At 43.0% G+C, this 19,423-nt stretch overlaps 1 protein-coding gene and 1 long non-coding RNA gene across 2 annotated transcripts; both read left to right on the top strand.

Moving 5' to 3' along the window:
* Positions 1–510: 510 nt before the first annotated feature.
* Positions 511–18,904, top strand: LOC119087355. The gene is made up of 3 exons (XR_005090765.1): positions 511–637; positions 2,080–2,221; positions 18,613–18,904. It is a non-coding gene; the product is annotated as an uncharacterized LOC119087355 (long non-coding RNA).
* Positions 9,109–10,328, top strand: LOC114704960 (olfactory receptor 2A12-like). The gene has a single exon (XM_028886511.2). The coding sequence runs from the start codon at positions 9,109–9,111 to the stop codon at positions 10,045–10,047; it is 939 nt and encodes a 312-aa protein (XP_028742344.2). The 3' UTR covers positions 10,048–10,328.
* Positions 18,905–19,423: the final 519 nt, after the last annotated feature.

Here is a 19,423-nt window from a genome sequence, read left to right as displayed (position 1 = left end):
GGGGAGGTCAGAAGAGGGTACTAGAACCTCTAAAACTGGAGGTACAGATGGTTGTGTGTAGTGGTATTTGCTCTGCCCATGATCTTGGGCTATATGGCCTGAAGGAGGTGGTACTTCTTGCCTGAGGATGTGACTTCCTAACAGGCAAGTTAGAGGGGTTACCATCTCTTCTTGGTGTGAAAGGAGACCAGATAGCCAGGTACATTAGCTCCTGGAGGAACAAAGAAGATTTCAGCTGTTTACTCGGTCTGTAATTTGTGAGTATATTTCCCCAACTTATATCTTAATAAATTACCTGATACTCTTTAAGCAAAATCTCGTGGATTTCTCAAATAAGTTGTGAGCTGCCATGTGTGCGCTGGGAACCAAACTGGGTCTTCTGCAAGGACAGCAAATCTTGTGTTTCCCAGAGCTAACCCTCCTGCCCCCATTACTGATGACTCTTTATTACATCAGAGGTCTGGGTGACTTGCTCAGGTATTACACAGTAAAGAAGGGAGGACTGTGATTACCCCAAGGTAGCTGAGGAAGAAAGAGGAGTGTGACTCCAACATGGGCTCATGAGTGTCAGGGCTCAGGGTTTGGGCTGTAAAGGAGGAATCAGAATGAGAACTCAAGTCCCTAACCTGTGTCTCAGGTAACCAAGTCCCACCTCCTCTTCTCTGAGCTGCTGTAATTTCCAATTAGTCTAGAGAAGGGAACAGGTCACCACTTCTCCTTCTGTGGGTTGTTTCCTCCTGCTCTGCCCCCAAGGGTCTCACTGAGGTGCTCTTGTTGACATTATCCAGGGATCATCTTAGCATCCCTACTGGGAACAGAAATGGTCCTTCCCCAGCTCCCCTGGGGAGGCTCAGAGAGGAGGCAGGGTCATAAAACCTCAGTCTTTGGTCCCATTGGGAAGATGTGAAGATGTTTGAGCTTGCCTTTGTTAAGCAAGATTTTATAGATGCCATCTTCAGGAGTCAGGGCTGGGCTACTTGCAGAGAAAGCAGGAGATTCAGTCCTCAAACTCTACAGCACCTTGGAATTTTTCTGGAGATTGAGCTGCCTAGAATCCCAGGTCTCTGGACTCAATCGTTTTATGGGGCTTCCTCATACAAGCAAGAAACAGCCACTCAGTGACACATTCCCTGGATTTAAAGTGGTAAGATGGTCACTGGTGTTTGGCTTATGGGTGGGGTTCAGGTAAGTGGGTCTAGATATAATAATTAGTCAAGCCCTCCATCTCAGGTCCTCTGTGCTTCATCTCAAACTCCCCAGATCTCTTCCCTCATTGCTTGCTCTTCTTTCCTCTCTTTCTCAACCTTGTGTTCTTACTTCCTTCTTCCTTTGTCCATTTATTAATTTAATAAATATTTACAGAGAGTTTTCCTGTTTCAAATTGAGACATAAAGAATATAGAGTCCTAAGCTAAAAGATCCCAAGTGAAGCAGAAAGCCATGTCCCTGAGAGAGCAGTGGTGGTCAATTGTCTTTGAAGGAGTCTTCCCACACCAGAGTCACAGCTTGATGCACTGTGTGGGTAGAGAAATCATGATTGTTTTCTTTTGTGTGCCGGTGGTTAGTCTGCTGTAGCCTAGCTTGGCCTTAATCTTGCTATACAGTAGAATATATCCTAGAACCCCTGATCTTAAACCTTCCAGATTCGGGCTTTTTAGTTTGGGGCTAACATATTTAGCCCTGCATACTCAATACTTTTCTGGCCTGCAATCTGCCATCAATTCTGATGTCTTTATTGGGTGAATCCTGGTCTAATAGAATTGGGTCACCATCCTGTTGGGACACTGTAAGCAAAATCAGAGACCACTGGGCTGGTAAAACATGACAGGCTATGGATCACCAAATGGTGTCTCAATGCCATAGAAATCACACCTCAAATCCTCTCTCCTGGGATCATTCTACTTTCAGTACATCCCAGGGCCTCCCACATTCAGACAGGAGGGGAAATCTCACCAGGAGAGCTGGTCTGTGGCTAGCCATCCAGCTCTGATCTAGAAGGGCTCTGGCCTGTGCTGAGTCTCAATAAGCTCAACTAGATGGACAATGTGTAGACTTTGTCTTCCTCACATTCTCACTTCAGAGCCTGTGTGCCAGAAGCAGAGAAGGTGACTGAGAGTCCGGCTCTGAGGACACACCTCTCAACCCCACTTCTCCCATGCTGAGCTTGCAATCTGAAACAAACCTCCCTCTCCAGGCCTTAGGTGCTCACCTGTAACACACAGGTAAGAATACTTCCTTCAGTGAACTGTTGTGCTGCTAAACTAAAGTTAGTGCATCAATAGCTTGAATGTACAATTGAGCCAATATTAGTTCTTTTTTATTATTACAAAGGTTAGAAAGTCTCCCATACAGCCATACTCCTTCAGAGATAATTCTTCTTTAGTTGTGTGGGGTTTCAGTTAACAAGAGAGAAACAAAGGGTTTGCCCAAGTGTTTTTGGTATCAAAATTGATATCAGACCCTCCTAGGATTCTCCGATTGCAACCAGTCAGTGAACAAAAAATGCAGGGTGTATCCTACAAGTGTTAGGTAGGGAGGTTGTAGCAGAACAGGGAAGGCTTCCTGGTCTGTCTGAGTCCTGCTGTGGTCACCATTGGGCACCACAGTGAGCATGGTGGTCCCCCTCCATGATGAGAAGCTAGGGATTTCCTAATATGAGAGAGGCAGAGGCATGCAGAATCCTGGGAGTAAGTATCGGAATTTTGTTCATAGAGAGAGGAGATGGAGGAGACAGCTGTGTGCTGAGGCTGAGTCTCCACAGAGCAGGAGGTTTAGGAATGACCTGTGAACCGGCCTCAAATGACAGGGTTTGGGAGCTCTTAGAAGGCTTTCAGCAGGGACCAGTAGGAACAATATGAAGACTTTGAAAAAACCACTACAGGGCTCACATGAAGAACATGTTGGGGAAGACAAATGCCCAGCACTGAGAAAGGGAAGTGGACACAAAGTCCTGCCCCTAAACAAGAACTTATTTCCAATTGATCTCTATCAAGAAAGAGAAAAACAGTTTTCTTCAATAGAGTGTCACAGGTACATTCTATGGCTGGCCACATACTTGGGAGCAGTTGGCCAACAGGAGACTTTCTCCATGGATTTGGTTTTGGTTTGGTATTTTTTTGTTTGTTTGATTTCTTTCTCTTAGGTTTGTTGTTGTTGTTTTTTCTGTAGCTTGTTTTGCTTTGTTTTGTCTTGAAAGAAAGTGTGGGAGGGAAAAGAGCATGAGATTGAGTGGAGAGGGTCAGGGAGAAGTTGGGGAAAAGAGACATGCTCAACTTATATTATATGAAAATAATTTTTTAAAATTAAAAAGAGAAGACTGTATTGAGGAGTAAAACAGAGGCAAAGGGTAGGTTGTAGCCCACAGTCAGGACAAATCTTTGTCACCCGCCAGTCCCACAGCCACTCAGACCCAACCAAGTAAACACAGAGACTTCTGTTAGTTACAAACTGTATGGCTGTGGCAGGCTTCTTGCTAACTGTTCTTATAGCTTAAATTAATCCATTCCCACAAAACTATACCCTGCCATGTGGCTTGTGGCTTACCAGCATCTTTTCATGCTGCTTGTCAGGGTGATGGCTGGCAGTGACTCCTTCTGCCTTCCTGACCTTTAATTTCTCCTTTCTGTTAGTCCTGCCTATACTTCCTGCCTAGCCACGGCCAGTCAGGTTTTATTTATTGACAAATCAGAGCAACTTGACATACAGACCATCCCACAGCACAGCCAAGTGCAGACCATCTCAGACACCTGCACTCAGGCCCGTGGTCCTAATCATCCTTTATTCGGATCTGCTGGGTAAAGGTACAAGGATCCCAAGAACAGGCTCCCACAGGACATACAGAACATCCCACAGCACTCCCCCCCCTCTTTTTTTTTTTTCAAAAAAGAAGGTTTTAACCTTAACAAAGTAAAATTACATATAATTTGGGAATTTGGGCATAGCTTTTCTTACTACTCCCTGCTGGAGGGGGTGCTGTATCTTATGGGGATACAAAGAAAATTTTAGAATTATAGAATAGTCCATGAGGTGTATTGTCTGAGCCAGTTGCTTTCAGTCCGTTCTGGATGTTGGATCATCTGGGCCATGGTGTCATCGGAGACCTTTCAGGGGCTCTTGGCTGGTCAAACCTGATGTATCTTAATCTGGAACAAATCCATAGCCTCTTGCTTTCTGTGAAAACAAAAGCAGAGTCTCCTTTCCAAAGTAACACATCCTTATATCCAAATTTTGAATTCAAGGAATCTTTAATATATACATATTGGTTTGACTCAACATCTTTTACGATCAAATGTTTTTCTGCAGTTAAAAATCTCAAAGACAATATAATCCAGACTCTCTGTGTGATATCCATCTTTACATGGCTTATTTTTTTATGTTACTTTTACTTTCTCTATAAAGACTTTATTTTTTTTAAACTTTCTATTTCTTTATAGAACTGTCCATGTTCCTTTTCCTCTCTCTTTCAAGCCTATGTACGTTTTTACACACATTGTAAAGCATTTAAAGTCTTATTCCATCTGAATCTGTCTTATTGTGAATCTATTGCTTTAAACTGCGGCATTTGTAAGCCTAAACAGCACTATGGCTCCTGGCTCCGCCCACCTCAGCTTCCCAACATGGCGGTGGTAGTTTACTGCCAGCTCTGGGAGCTATTGTGGATCTATGCATTTATCCAAGCAGCGTGTAGCACAGAATCTTCTATTTTTATTTTTATTTTATTTATTTATTTTTTTTTGTACTAGCAAAGGCTAAATCCACCATGCAGCTTAATGTGCCACTTGCAGGGACCTCATTCCCACCATAAGGCAGATCGAGCGCACACGCTAGGAACGCACCAGTTGCTCAAACCGGCAACTGCCACTTATTTGAAAGAGACAGTTAGGAAGCTGTTTTTAGCTCCGTTTTAGAATCTTTTCTCAGGTTTTAGGTGGAAACTCTCCCCAACACGTTGAGCGCCAAATGTAGATGTAACCAACCATCTTATTAAATAAGAAACACAGAACCTATGTAAAAGAGAAAGCCAAGAGGTCAGAGCTCAGAGCTAAAATCTTACCCTTCCTCCTATGGTGCTCCTACCTCTCTGAAAGAGACCTACTTCCTGTGTGTTTGTCTTTAGATAGTCTTTCTGTTCTGCCTTCTCATTGGTTGTAAACCCAAACACGTGACTGCCTCGTCACTGCCTGTAAGTTCAGCCATCCAGGTCTTAAAGGCATATGTCTCCAATACTGGCTGTATCCCTGAACACACAGAGATTTACCTAGCTCTGCCTACCAAGTGCTAGGAATAAAGGTGTGCACCACCACCGCCTCGCTCTTGCTATGGCTCTAATAGCTCTGACCCCAAGCAACTTTATTATCATACAATTAAAATCACATTTCAGTACAAATAAAATACCACCATAGTCAGTGGAGATGCTGATGCAGAACTGCTGGCAGAGATGATGGGCTCCTGACCTGGGCTGAAAGGAGGACAGAGGGCAGGGTCATGAGCAGTGGACTGGTCAGGAGAGGGGATGAGGACAGGGGAAGAGAAGACTGAGGATGTCTAGAAGTCTCTTTCATATTTCTACTGCCAGGAAAAGCAATTCCCACCTTAACCATTGTCTTGCTGGTTAGCGTATGAGTGGTGCCTTAGTTCGGACTTTTGTGAATAGTGGTTGGAAATTTCCTCTACATGTCTTTCCCAGAGCATGTGTTTCTATGTGCCTTTGTGTTTTAAACATTGTTTCAGAACTGTAGTTAACATATGTATTGAGGGGCAATGCATTAAGTGTGCTCAACGTTAGGAAACAGCCAGGCACACACTAAGGGGATCATTTTAATTACTCTCCCATGAGATCCAGTTACTCTGGTCAACACTAGATATCTGTTACTGTAGCCATGCTTGTAGATGTGTGGTGATGTGAGATGGAGAACAGGCAGGTGGGCATTGGCACTGTGGTGTTCTCCTGTAATTTCCAGATGAGAAATGGTGCTGAGAACCTGATCCTCATCAGTGCTCACTAGACAGCTGCCTTGTGAAATGCCCTTTAAATACTGTTCACTGTTCCATTGGAGCAACTGTTGTTATGTTTGTGCTTTTCTAATCCTTTGTATAAATATTTTGAGTACTCACTTTGATTATGCTAGATTATTATTTTTTCCTCCATGGAAAGTGCTCTTTTAAAGAAGTCTTACCTTTGTTTCCCTTAAAATGATAAATATATTTATCAATTTGATTTCAAAAATTTGTTGCTTTAGATTAAACTCAAGTCCTAAGTACACCCAGAATTGATCATCTGTGTGCAGAGGGAGGTAGGAGTAAACAGGGAAGAAATGATTTTGCTGCTCCCTTTTCCACATAGTTCATCAGCCTTCCCTGGGAGGACTCCAGTGTCTCCAGTGCATTGCACACGTGAACCTCTGTCATTACTGTTAGTTATTTGGCAGCACTCTTACCCTGCGAGGAAATGTCATGAAACATGACAGAATTCAACCAAGAGTTTTATTAAGATAGGAAAGAGAGACAGATGTGACAGGCTTGTGAAAAGACACGTGAATAAAGATGGAGTTGGAAACATGACACAGGCTTATAAAGGCTGGCCACACCTGCGCACACGGGCCCATGTGGCTATTCCACACATGCGTGTAGATCACATGGTGGGGCTGTGTGCTTTATGCAACCATGAAAAGACATGGGGTCCTGGTCCCGCGAAATGTTTTGACCTGGAAATGGCTAGGCAGAAGTCACTAGGTCCACCGGGCATGTGCAAACATAAACAACCATGGGTGCTGTTGTGAATCCCTATCATCCTGGACTCTTGTTTGTTTGTTTGTTTGTTTGTTTTTAAATGGCAGCTGAGTGGGGATAGGGTGTCGTTTCACTCAAACACTGCTTCCGGCTGAATGATGGGCGTTGGTTGGCTCTTGGGGAAAAGGGGAAGGTGGCTTCTGAAGTCCTGGGATGATGATGGGAGTCCTGGAATGAAGTTCTGCCATCCCCTTGTTCTTCAGCTGTCCATCCTTTGTGGTTAGGCTGGGAGCCTCTTGTCTGACAAGATACTGGTGACAGAGAAAAAGCTTAGAGAAAAAAGATTCATTATTACTTTTTTTTGGAGTTGACATTTATCTGAGGTAGATCTGGCCTTAGTACTCTACTTAATTTTTACCCAAGACAAGCCTTATCAGAGGTAGTTTATTTAAGACACCTGTTCCCTTCATTAGTTTAGCATTTAGGAAATGCATGTGATCAGTTGCTGAGTATTGAACAATGATAGACTGTTATATTACATTTTTTCTTACCGCCTGGATATCTCTGATGGTCCTTTTGCTCCCGCCTCTGTGTGGCCCTAGTTGGGAAAGGAAGAGGTGATACCTTATTCCTCTGGAATTGGTGATAAGGCAGTGGTTCCTGAGGACCTCTGGAGCTTCAGAGTACAAGGCCCTGCTTGTTTTACTGTATATGAAGAGAGATTTTCCTGGGATGGAGGTGAGAGAAAAGGTTTTAGATGAGACAGGTGGACCCAGTGAGGAAAGCCCTTGAGTTTAGCAGCTGTAGGAGTCACAAGAATTACCTTGGAGGGTCCCTGCCACTTAGGGGAAAGGGGTGAAGGGCGCTGGCCTGGAGGGAAGAGAAGAACCTGATCCCCATGTGGACTGGAGGTGGACAATTATTGTCACATGTCTGAGGTAATGAACAGTCTGTAAAGCTCAATAGCATAGACCTTGGGTGACATAAGAGGGGAGTTAACAGGCTATCTGGAACAGTTGGAGGGTCAGATAAAAGACCTGGTGTTAGAACTGGCCTTCCATACATTAGTTCAAATGGAGAAATTCAAAGAGGCTTTTTAGGAAGAGCCCAGAACCTGAGAAGAGACAGAGGCAATAATCTTACCCAGTCAAGGTGAAGTTCCTGTGACATCTTAGTAAGAATAGTTTTTAAAGACAGGTTGGTAGGGTCCACCTTTCCTGAGGATTGAGGATGGTATGGGATATGAAAATGCCAAGGAATGTTAAGAGCCTTAGCTAGTGTCTGAGAAATCTGAGAGGTGAACTCCGGGCCATTGTCAGACTGAAGAGAAGCAGGAAGCCCAAACCGAGGAATAATTTCTTGGAGAAGGAGATCTGCAAAACATGCCAACATGGGGGCTGTTGTGAATCCCTATCAATTACTCATGAGACTGTATGTGTGAGGGCCTGTGTCTGAATGACATGTGTTCTGTCTTCATTTAATGCTTTCTCTCTCTCTCTCTCTCTTTTTTTTTTTTTTGGTTTTTCGAGACAAGTTTTCTCTGTGTAGATTTGCACCTTTCATAGATCTCGCTCTGTAGACTGGCCTCAAACTCACACAGATCTGCCTGCATATGCCTCCCGAGTGCTGGGATTAAAGGCGAACCCCACTACAGCCTGGCCTAATGTTTACTATATTTTGCATATGTTTGTGCTGTGTGTGTGTGTGTGTGTGTGTATGTGTGTGTGTGTGTGTGTGTGTGTGTGTTCAGAGACTGATTGGGGATCCTTCCTCAATTGCTCTCACCTTATTCATTGAGACAGTTGGCCCCAGAGCTTCTCATTTCAGTGGGTGTAGCTAGGAGGCTCTTAATGTGAGGATCTCTTCTCTTCCTTCCCAAGGATGGAATGAGAATGTGAGACTGCATGCAACATGTCATGTGTTACATGGTGTTTCCAGGAGTTCTGTGAGAGGCTTTAGATATTCATCATAGTCCTGAGACATGGGTGTCATCAGACTCACTTGATAGATGAAGAGACTGGGGTTCAGTAACTTGAGAAGTGTGCATGGAAACTGAACAGTGTGCTCAGAACCCACACCCAACCTTTCTTTTCTTAATTAAAAAGTATTATTATTTTTTTTTATTTTAGGTGTATGGGTTTTTACCTACATACATGTTTGTGCACCATGTCTTACTCTTGCCTGTGGAGATGAGAGGAAAGGGTCAGATCCCCTGGAACTGGAGGCACAGGCAGCTCTGAAATAGCTGGTTCCCTGGAACAGCAGTCAGTGCTTCTAAATTTGGAACCATCTCACCAGCCTGTATCTTCCCTTTCTGCATTTATAGATGCCATGTGTCAGATGATACATAGATGAATGTGATTCTCCTATAGGTCCCACCATGTGGATGATTACAGAGAAGAACCAAAGCTGGGTTTCTGAGTTTATCCTGCTTGGCTTCTCCAGTGACCCCACGACCAAGAGCATCCTCTTCATTGTGTTCCTTCTCATCTACCTATGCTCAGTCCTGGGCAATGGGCTCATCATCATGCTGATCTGCCTGGACACACAGCTGCACACTCCCATGTACTTCTTCCTCTGTATACTTGCCCTGTTGGATATGTGCTATGTCACCACCACCATGCCCCAGATGTTGGTGCATCTTGTTGCTCAATCTCAGACCATCTCCTTTGCTGGATGCTGGCTGCAGATGTATGTGTTTGGTTCTCTGGCTGCTACTGAATGTACCTTGTTTGTTGTCATGGCTTATGACAGATATGTGGCTATTTGCTACCCACTGCGTTATACTGTTATCCTCAACTGGGGACTGTGCATTCGGTTGGCAGCTGGGTCTTGTGCCTGTGGTTTTCTCTCTCTTTTGTTACATACTTTCTTCACCATGAGTCTGCCATATTGTGGGCCCAACAAGGTGAACCACTACTTCTGTGAGGGCCCTGCAGTACGTAGCCTGGCTTGTATGGATACCCACATCATTGAGATGGTAGACCAGCTCTTGTGTGTTTTTATGGGTATTATTCCAATTTCCCTCATTGTGGCCTCCTATGTTCATATTGCCATGGCAATTATGGAGATCAAGTCCACCCAGGGCCGCTGTAAGGCTTTTTCTACCTGTGCCTCCCACCTGACTGTGGTCACACTCTTCTATGTTCCATCCACTTACATCTACATTAGGCCCAACTCGAGCTACTCCCCTGAGCGAGACAAGCAGGTCTCACTCTTTTACAATGCCTTCACAGCTTTGCTCAACCCCGTGGTCTACAGTCTGAGAAACAAAGACATCAAGAGGGCATTTCTCAAGGTGATGGGCATGGTAGGGTAGATTAGTCACCCACAATCCAGGGGAAGTTGGAGTGATTATCCCTTTTTGGTAAAGGGACAACATCTTTATTTAATTAGTGTCCTATGCATTTGACCAACATAGCACTTGATAACTAGGTCAATCCACTGTGAAACCAAGGTGGCTATCTTGATTGACAGGCTACACTAAGGTACAATTCCAAACACCTCAGTAATCTTACTCGATCATTGCTGCAAAGACCCATTTTTTGCTCTATCTTAGCTGTAGGTTGGGAATGACATTCTGACCTTTCACATCGATCCTGAAGTAGAAATCTTATCTCCAACATGATCACCCTAGGACAGAAGGAGAGGAACAGTGGACAAACTCACAATGACTCAGCTCCCAAGAGTGACCTGCTTCTCTGTCCACATATTCTTTTGCCCAAAGCAAGTAGTATGGTCCAGCCTGACAGCAGCAGGTGGAAGGTTTTTTTGTCTAGACAGAAGTAATACAAGTTCTGTGGCCATGGTCTGATATGTTGGCTGCTCTACTTAGAAGGCAGCAAGTATTATGCATTATATAGCCTGCTGTATTTCCTAGAAAATAACAGCATACCTATAAATGAACACAAAACATGTTAACTGTGGAGAGCATGACAGTAGAGACAGCAGAAGGCTGAGACCTATATGCTAACACAGTGTGTGTTTTCATGACAGAAGTGAGTTGATAAATTGTGGAACAGCAGTAATATAACTCAGAGAACAAACTTCACACATGAATTCAGTGTGGTCTATCGGGAAGCATGATGACCTTATCTGTCAAAAGACCACTCTAAAATGGAGAAAGCTGGGTTCTTCTAAGAGCCTTCCCAACTTTTCTCCTCACAGGCAGAAGCCAAGGGCATGTCCAACTGTTGACTATGACTGCTGGCTCCTTTCTACCCTTTCCTGGTGGTGGGTATGGATTACCTCTCATCTTCAGAGTAGCTCTTACCTGACCAATCAGCAGATTCCTCTCTCATTTAGTGCCTGAATTATTCTTTCCTACGGCATCCTCAGGCCCTCCAGTTTTATTCTGGGGTCACATTTTTTTTATAGTTTATCCTCAATACTAATATATATATATATATATATATATATACATATATACATACATACATACATATATTTTTTTGAGAATTCTCCCATTTCCTAGACTATCAGGAACTTTTCACATTCCTGAAGACAGCCTTTAACTTTCAATCTTTCCTCATTCTCCTCTGCAGTGCTGTGATTACAGGATGGGACACCATACAGAGGAGAATTTTTGTTTCTTTGATGATGTCCTTTGTGTTATAAAAGTTTTTACTTTGATATAATACAATTCATATACTTTTTAAAAAAAAAATAAAGATGGATTATACTTAGTTAGCCTAATCTCTTCTGGAACTCACTGCAGACTTGGCTGGCATCAAATGCAGAGATCGTCCAGTCTCTGACCTAGTAGTGCTAGAATTAAAGGCATACTTCACACCACCTGACCAAGCAGTTTTGTCTCTTGTCATTTTGCAGTAGACCTAAAAAATTATTTCTTGATCCAATATCATGAAAATTTACTAGATTTTGATCCTTTCTGAATGAATTATTTTGTATGATATGTGGGAAGGGCCCATTTACACTCGTTTTTATGTGGATATCTATGTATGTAGTCAGACTTCCTCTTCAGACTTTCTTGGACTGCCAGCCCTCAAACAATGACATGGAGCCTTATTTTCTTACTTCTGTACATCTTACTTTCACTCTTACTCCATGGCTGGCTGTGTGCCTGGGTGGTTGGCCCCCAGCCTTCCTCTCCTCCTTTTCTCTCTCCTTCTTCTTATTCTCCCAGATTTCTCCTTCTATTTATCCTCTCTGTCTGCCAGTCCCATCTATTTCTCTCTCCTGCCTCGCTATTGGCTATTCAGCTCTTTATTAGACCATCAGGTGTTTTAGACAGGCACAGTAACACAGTTTCACAGAGTTAAACACATGCAACATAAACAAAAGTAACAACCTTTCTTTAGGGCTGCAAGAATATATCATAGAGCTCCAGTTGTGTATTAAAGCTGAACTTTGACTGGCCAAGGGTCTGTCAAAAGGCAAAGCCATTTATTATGAATATTTGGTGTTACTCAGCCTTTAATATTTCAGCAGTCTTCTGCTATGAAATCCTAGTGTGCCCAGACCTATTGGTAAACAGTTCAGCTCTCCAGATCTGCTGAACCTACAAAGTTACTAACTGCCCTGCTGAGCTTAGGAGACAAGCTGGCAGGAGACAAACCCTGTGCTAATGAAGCTCAGAGCATCCCCTCCCCTTGGGGAGGCCTAGTAGTTCTCTAGAGCACTTTGACTGAAAACAAAAGAGGTTTTTACATATCAAGGTGTGAGGTAAAACAACATTCCTGAAGAGGCAGGGAACCAGAGCCCCAGGGAAAGAAAGGGCAGGTATTTTCTGTAGACAGAGAGAGAACAGCATGGGGAGAGAGAAGAGAGGATGACAGAGGTTCCATAGAGGGTAAGCAGATCTTGAGTAGAGTTTTCTGAGAGCCAGGAGTAGAGAGTAGCAGAGATGGAGAAAGAGGATACAGAGGATGAAGATGTGGTTGAAAGCATAGGAGTTAGTCGTTAGCTGGACTATGGGCTAGGGAACTAGAAAGAACTGTAGTTATGGAGACAATTTTCATTCCAGAGAAATAAAATAGATGGATATAGAGCTTGTAATGTCTAGAGTTATTCCTGTCTTGAATGCCTGGTGGAACTATAGCTGAATTGATGTAATTTTATCTTAGAGGAATAAAGTTAACAGACATAAGAATATAGTGTATGTAGATTGTTTTCCCTGATATCCCACCCTGGACATAGCAAAGCCCCCTTGGTACCTAGGTAATCAATAAACCTTAAAATAATATTTGTAGTGGGTAGCCATTCCTGCTTTGATCTGGAAATTCCAACCCCCATTGAGGCTTCAGGAACTGTCACGCCTACAAGGCAGGGTCAAGGGAGGTGCCGGGAGACCCGAGATCTAGGTGGGCCAGCGGGCTCTTTGTTCCTGGACCCTCGACGGTGGAGGTTGACGGAGCAAAGCTCCAGAGAACACTGCTGGACTCCCATACACCTTCCCCAGACCCCACAACCTACCTTTCCCTTTTTTGTAAATTACCCACTAAATAAATCTTCCTTTTAACTACGTGGAGTGGCCATAGTAATTTTACCAATATCAGCTCAGTTGGTAGAGCATGAGACTCTTAATCTCAGGGTCCTGGGTTTGTGTCCCACGTTGGGCGCTCAAAAAAATCAGTAGCCCTCCTATACACAAATGATAAAAGGGCTGAAAATGAAGTCAGAGAAACATCACCCTTTACAATAGCCACAAATAATGCAAAATACCTTGGGATAACACTAACTACACAAGTGAAGGACCTTTTTGATAAGAACTTTAAATCTCTAAAGAAAGAAATTGAAGAAGATATCAGAAAATGGAAGGATCTCCCATGCTCATGGATAGATAGAATTAACATAGTAAAAATGGCAATCTTACCAAAAGCAATCTACAGATTCAATGCAATCCCCATCAAAATCCCAACACAATTCTTCACAGACTTGAAAAGAAAAATAATCAACTTCATATGGAAAAACAAAAGACCCAGGATAGCTAAAAGAATCCTATACGATAAAGCAACCTTTGGAGGCATCACCATCCCTGAACTCAAACTCTACTACAGAGCTATAGTAATAAAAACAGCTTGAAACTGGTATAAAACCCGACATACGGACCAATGGAATCGAATTGAAGACCCTGACATTAATCCATGCACATACGAACACCTGGTTTTTGACAAAGGAGCCAAAACTATACAATGGAAAAAAGAAAGTATCTTCAACAACTGGTGCTGGCATAACTGGATGTCAATATGTAAAAGATTACAAATAGATCCATATCTGTCACCATGCACAAAACTCAAGTCCAAGTGGATCAAAGACCTGAACATAAATCCAGTTACACTAAACTTAATAGAAAAGAAAGTAGGAAGCACTCTCGAATGCATTGGCACCAGAGACCATTTCCTAAATATAACACCAACAGCACAGACCCTGAGCACAACAATTAATAAATGGGACCTCTCGAAATTGAGAAGCTTTTGCAGGGCAAAAGACACAGTCAATAAGACAAAAAGACAGCCAACAGAATGGGAAAAGATCTTCACCAACCCCACATCTGACAGAGGATTGATCTCCACAGTATATAAAGAACTCAAGAAACTAGACATCAAAATATTGAACAGTTCAATTAAAAAATGGGCTAAAGAGCTAAACAGAGAATTCACAAAACAAAGACCACAAATGGCTGAAAGACATTTAAAGAAATGCTCAACATCCTTAATCATCAGAGAAATGCAAACCAAAACAACTTTGAGATACCACCTTACACCTGTCAGAATGGCTAGGATCAAAAACACCAATGACAGTCAATGTTGGAGAGGATGTGGAGCAAAGGGAACATCCCTCCACTGTTGGTGGGAATGTAAGCTTGTACAACCACTGTGGAAATCAGTATGAGTATGGCGGTTTCTTAGGAAATTAGGAATCGAACTACCTCAAGACCCAGCCATCCCACTCTTGAACATATACCCAAGGAATGCTGATTCATACCATAAAGACACATGCTCAGCTATGTTCATAGCAGCACTATTTGTAATAGCCAGAACCTGGAAACAACCTAGATGCCCGTCAACGGAAGAATGGATGAAAAAAAATGTGGTACATATACACAATGGAGTACTACTCAGCAGAGACAAACAATGAAAGCAAGAAATTTGCAGGCAAATGGATGGAACTAGAAAAATTAATTCTGAGTGAGGTAACCCAAAAAGACAGTCATGGTATGTACTCACTCATAAGTGGATTCTAGATGTAAAATAAAGAAAAATCAGACTACAACCCATAGAACCATGGAGGCTATATATATATATATATATATATATATATATATATATATATATATATATATATATATATAATCATGGAGGTCCCTAGGATGACTGTGGCTTATAATAAATTTCGGTTTTACTCAATTACTGAGCAAGCCTCAATGAAACATCTCACTATTAAGATAAGAATACATACTCTATCAAGATGATAATACAAAAATAGATAAATTAATTTATTTTAAACAATAAAAAATAAATAAAAATAGAAAAATTTGAAATATTAAACAAAACAAACAAACAAACATTTTACTAAAGTTAAAAAGACGGAGAACTAGGGGCTCATCATTCCTTTTCACATTCTATTCTTTCCCTTGTTTTATATATTTTAAATATTTTTATCAGTGGATTCTGCTGGAGTTTATCGGTGGATTCTGCTGGAGGATCTGATGAAGATAAGCACTGGAGGGCTCCCATTGCAAATCACCCTCTGGAGCGATGGATGGATCTTTCTACTAGCACGTGGAGGAGACCCGATCTAGTGTTGGTGTGGCCCCGGAGTTTGGTTTATGTCTTTCCTCAGGACAATGAGGTTCCTGTTTGGATTCCTGAACACTGAACGCGTCCTGTGGCTGCTGTTGAAGCCCCATATGACAGAGACCTAATGGGTCATCATGAAAAAATCTACCCTTCTGATGCCAATGGAGATTGAGAGCCCAATATGGCCAGCTTTGGAAAGCATTAATGTAAGCCTAGGAACTGTAGCCATGAGATTGGATTCTCCAGAACAGCTGCCAGCCAAAGTCATGCTCGGATCAAGAAAAACGGGCCTTGGCGGTTCGTGTTCCTGGAGTTGTATCCATGCCAGTGGATGTCCACACAATCCAGAAGAGAATGTGACATTGCTGCTGCCGCTGTTGTTGTTATAACAATGGTGCACACAGCTTCTACTGTTTCTGGGATTACCATTTCATAATTGCTTACTACAGCTAGCACAGTGGAGAACCTGGCAACAAAAGTAGCTACTACAGTTAGTTAATCTTTCATTCTATTGGGCATGATAAATTTAATTCAGTAGTTATATACATCTTGATTGTCTTAGAAAATTATAAATTTATAAACTGAAGTTCCAGTTGCTTTTGGGATACTATCCCTACTGGCTATGGGTGAGATAGGACCTCTGTTGGTCTTTTCTGTATCGAACACACTGATTGCAAGCCCATTGTCACTTTGAGATCTTTGGCAGCAATTAACCATGCAGCTCACACATGATTGAGCCGGTATGATAATGAGTATTCAGAGATGGGTAATACCTCCGGGGCACTCACCAACCCAAGACAGAGGACCTGTGTGGCCTGGGCAGGCATCTCCATGACGGGTAAGGTGACCTGCTGTTGTCCCACACAACCCAAGTCAGAAGCTCATTTTTTAATAAAAGGGGGACATGCAGGGGACTGGCCCCCGTTTTGGGTAACTGTTGCCTTGCTTGCAGACCTTGACTTGATATCCTCCCAATTCTAATTTTCTGCCAGGTTCCACCCTCCTGAAAGCTTGAGTCTGTGATCTCCAAAGGCAGTTCTCTATGTTGTATTGAGGAAGAGGAACAAACTCATGCTATGGTTGTGTGTACATGGCTGTCAAACCTGAAAGTGGACAGCAGAGCACTGTCTGCTGTTGCTGGGATGTGGTGAAAACAGTGGTGAGGAGAAACCAATCCAGGGAAGAGAACACTGTGCAGGACATTTGGTTATCCCTTTTCTTGGAAGGAGAAATGTCTTCCAGTTAAGAGTCTATATTCGTGAGTGCATTTTGGCCCATGGGTTGGTTACATGGTTGTGAAGAGCCATGGAACAGAATTGTAAAATTGGAGAGAATAAGTGTGGAGAGATCTGTGGGTAATCTTAGGAATTGGAAAAAATGTGAAGATGTTTTTGTCCCATGTGAATTCTCATGAAAGGTGTCATCAAAAGGACAGACTATGAAGAAGTGAGTGGATGGGATGGCATTCTCTGAAGACACCCTGTCAACCCTTTCCTGGCCATCCTCTCCCTGATTGTCATGGTCATCTTCACTTCCTTCTCTGGATATAAAACCAGAACACCATGTGAACTACTCATTTTACCAAATGATCCAGTTCTCACATGGTCAATTAGTGAAGCATTGCCTATGGGGGGGCCAATTAAGGAGTCCTTGGATGTAAGAGTTGTGGATCTACTTCTCCTTCCTCCAAACTTGCCATCTTCACCTTTAGGCCTGTGGGTTCACCTGGTGTAGATGGAAACCTCTAAAGTTTGACTTTCCCTTCATGTTGACCTCTGGGATGGTCGCATTACCACCATGGAGTAGGCACAGCTCTGAAGAGCAGGAGTGGCTTTTTAGACCACAGGTACTGTCATTAGCTTGAACTCAAACAATCAAGCATGTTATAGACATGGCAGATTCAGCCTCACTCAAAAGGGTTGTGGCCAGGCCCTGGAGTTGGTTCTACCATTCACTAGATGGGTGATCATTGCCAAATCACTAAGATTTTTTTGGGTCATTGTACATTATCTAGGCAATGGACCAGTAGGGCTATGATTGAAAAACATCGTGGTACTGCAGTCTCTTAGGGCAGCAATGAGGCTCTGTTAAGTCTGTTTATCATTTTAGTCTTCACCTAAAAGGTGTAACATCCTCCCTGCCACTAGGTTTTTTGTTCTTTGTTTTCACTTCTCTCTCTCTCTCTCTCTCTCTCTCTCTCTCTCTCTCTCTCTCTCTCTCTCTCTCTCTCTCTCTCTCTCTTGCCAGATATCAAATATGCTTTCTGTGGGACTTTGGGATTTTTCAATTTTTCCAAATTCAGTCCCTATTATTCTGTGACTGCTTTTTGGCCATGTTACTGACATCCATATCTAACCTCTTGTGTGTGTGTATGTGTGTTTGTATCTCCCTTGAGCTCCTCCCTATGAATCTATAATAAAAAATCCAAGACTAAACCCAACAGGGAAAGGTGGCTGTTTGTATACGTAACACTCAGTGGGTTCTTTCTGCTCCTCTCTGTTCCTGTCTCCTTGTCTATCCTGGTGGAGAAGAACCTCTGCCTGGACTCCACTGCCGCTCCAGAGCTGATGAGGACCAAGAGCAGGAGTGGGAAGAGTTGGGGTCAGAGCTGTGGGACAAGGCTGAGTAACAGCACTGCAGGGGTCAGGGCTGGGTCAAGTGCTTCTGATTGGTGCTGATGGCCAATACTAAGGTGCAAGTCCACCCATCATGGCAGTGTCATGGTGGCAACACAGGCCTCTGAACAGCGGTTGAGATCACGTGTCATTGCTCATTGTTTCCAGCAGCAAAGGCGCCACAGTGAACAACTGCTGGAGCACAGGGCACAGGACAATGAGGTGCTCACCAGGCTGTGCAGAGTTCAGAGTGTGCTGCTTCACTTTTATTGTGCTGTGACTCAAACTCTAGCCTCGAGCATTCTATTTACTCGGGTGCTATACAGCTGAGCCATATTCCTAGACACTCTGCCTTTGTTTCCTGTACAATTTATTTAGTTGTCATTTTAAAATTAATTGTTACTGTTGGCTGTGTTTAAGAAGCAGCTTACAGACTCCAACCTTTTATCATCAATCACTCTCTGCAGAAATACTTCATAGTCTCGTCTTCTCCTTCTGATTCCTTAGGAAACAAAGACATAGACAGAAGACAGGGGATGGAGATTCCATGTCATGTAACACCGGCCAGAACATGTGGCAGGATACCGACATCATCACATTTATCCTCTAGCCATCCTAGAAGGGAAGAGGCTACTATTGGAATTCTACAGAAGACAAAGCTGAGGCAGAAAAACAAATAACAGCAATTTAGACAGAACATGCTCCAGAGCTTGATATATTTGCACCCAAATTCTTATTTGCATCTGAGAGACACGAGCCCTATGAATGTTTCCTCGCCCCACTGGTATAAGATGTCACTGCCGACCTGCATGTGGCTATGCCATGCTTGACTCTTTTTGTTTGCTTGTTTATTTATATGACGATTTCTCCTGCATGTATGTATGAACAGCACATCCATCCCTGATTCCTTAGTCAGACGAGGGCACCAGATCCTCTAGAACTGAAGAAATACATGGTTGTGAGCTGCCACATGTGTGCTAGGAAACAAACTGGGGGTTCTGCAACAGCAGCACATCCACTTTTTCTTACACCCACCCTCCAGACCCGATAGTTGTTGACTCTTCATTAGCACCAGAGTGGCTGAGCAACTTGCTCAGGTATTGCACAGCAGAAAAGGGAGGACTATATTTGCCCCAAGGTGGTTGAGAAAGAAAGAGGAGTGTACCTCAAACATAATCTCATTGAGTGTCAGGGTTTGGGTTAAAGGAGGAATCAGAATGAGAACTTAAGTCCCAGACCTGTGTCTCAGGTGACCAGGTCCCACCTCCTCTTCTCTGAGCTGCTCTTATTCCCCAATTAGTCTAGAGAAGGGAAAAGG

The sequence above is a fragment of the Peromyscus leucopus genome, chromosome 2, assembly GCF_004664715.2.
Source record: "Peromyscus leucopus breed LL Stock chromosome 2, UCI_PerLeu_2.1, whole genome shotgun sequence".
Classification (NCBI taxonomy): domain Eukaryota; kingdom Metazoa; phylum Chordata; class Mammalia; order Rodentia; family Cricetidae; genus Peromyscus; species Peromyscus leucopus.
This window is presented reverse-complemented; position numbering and strand designations above follow the sequence as displayed.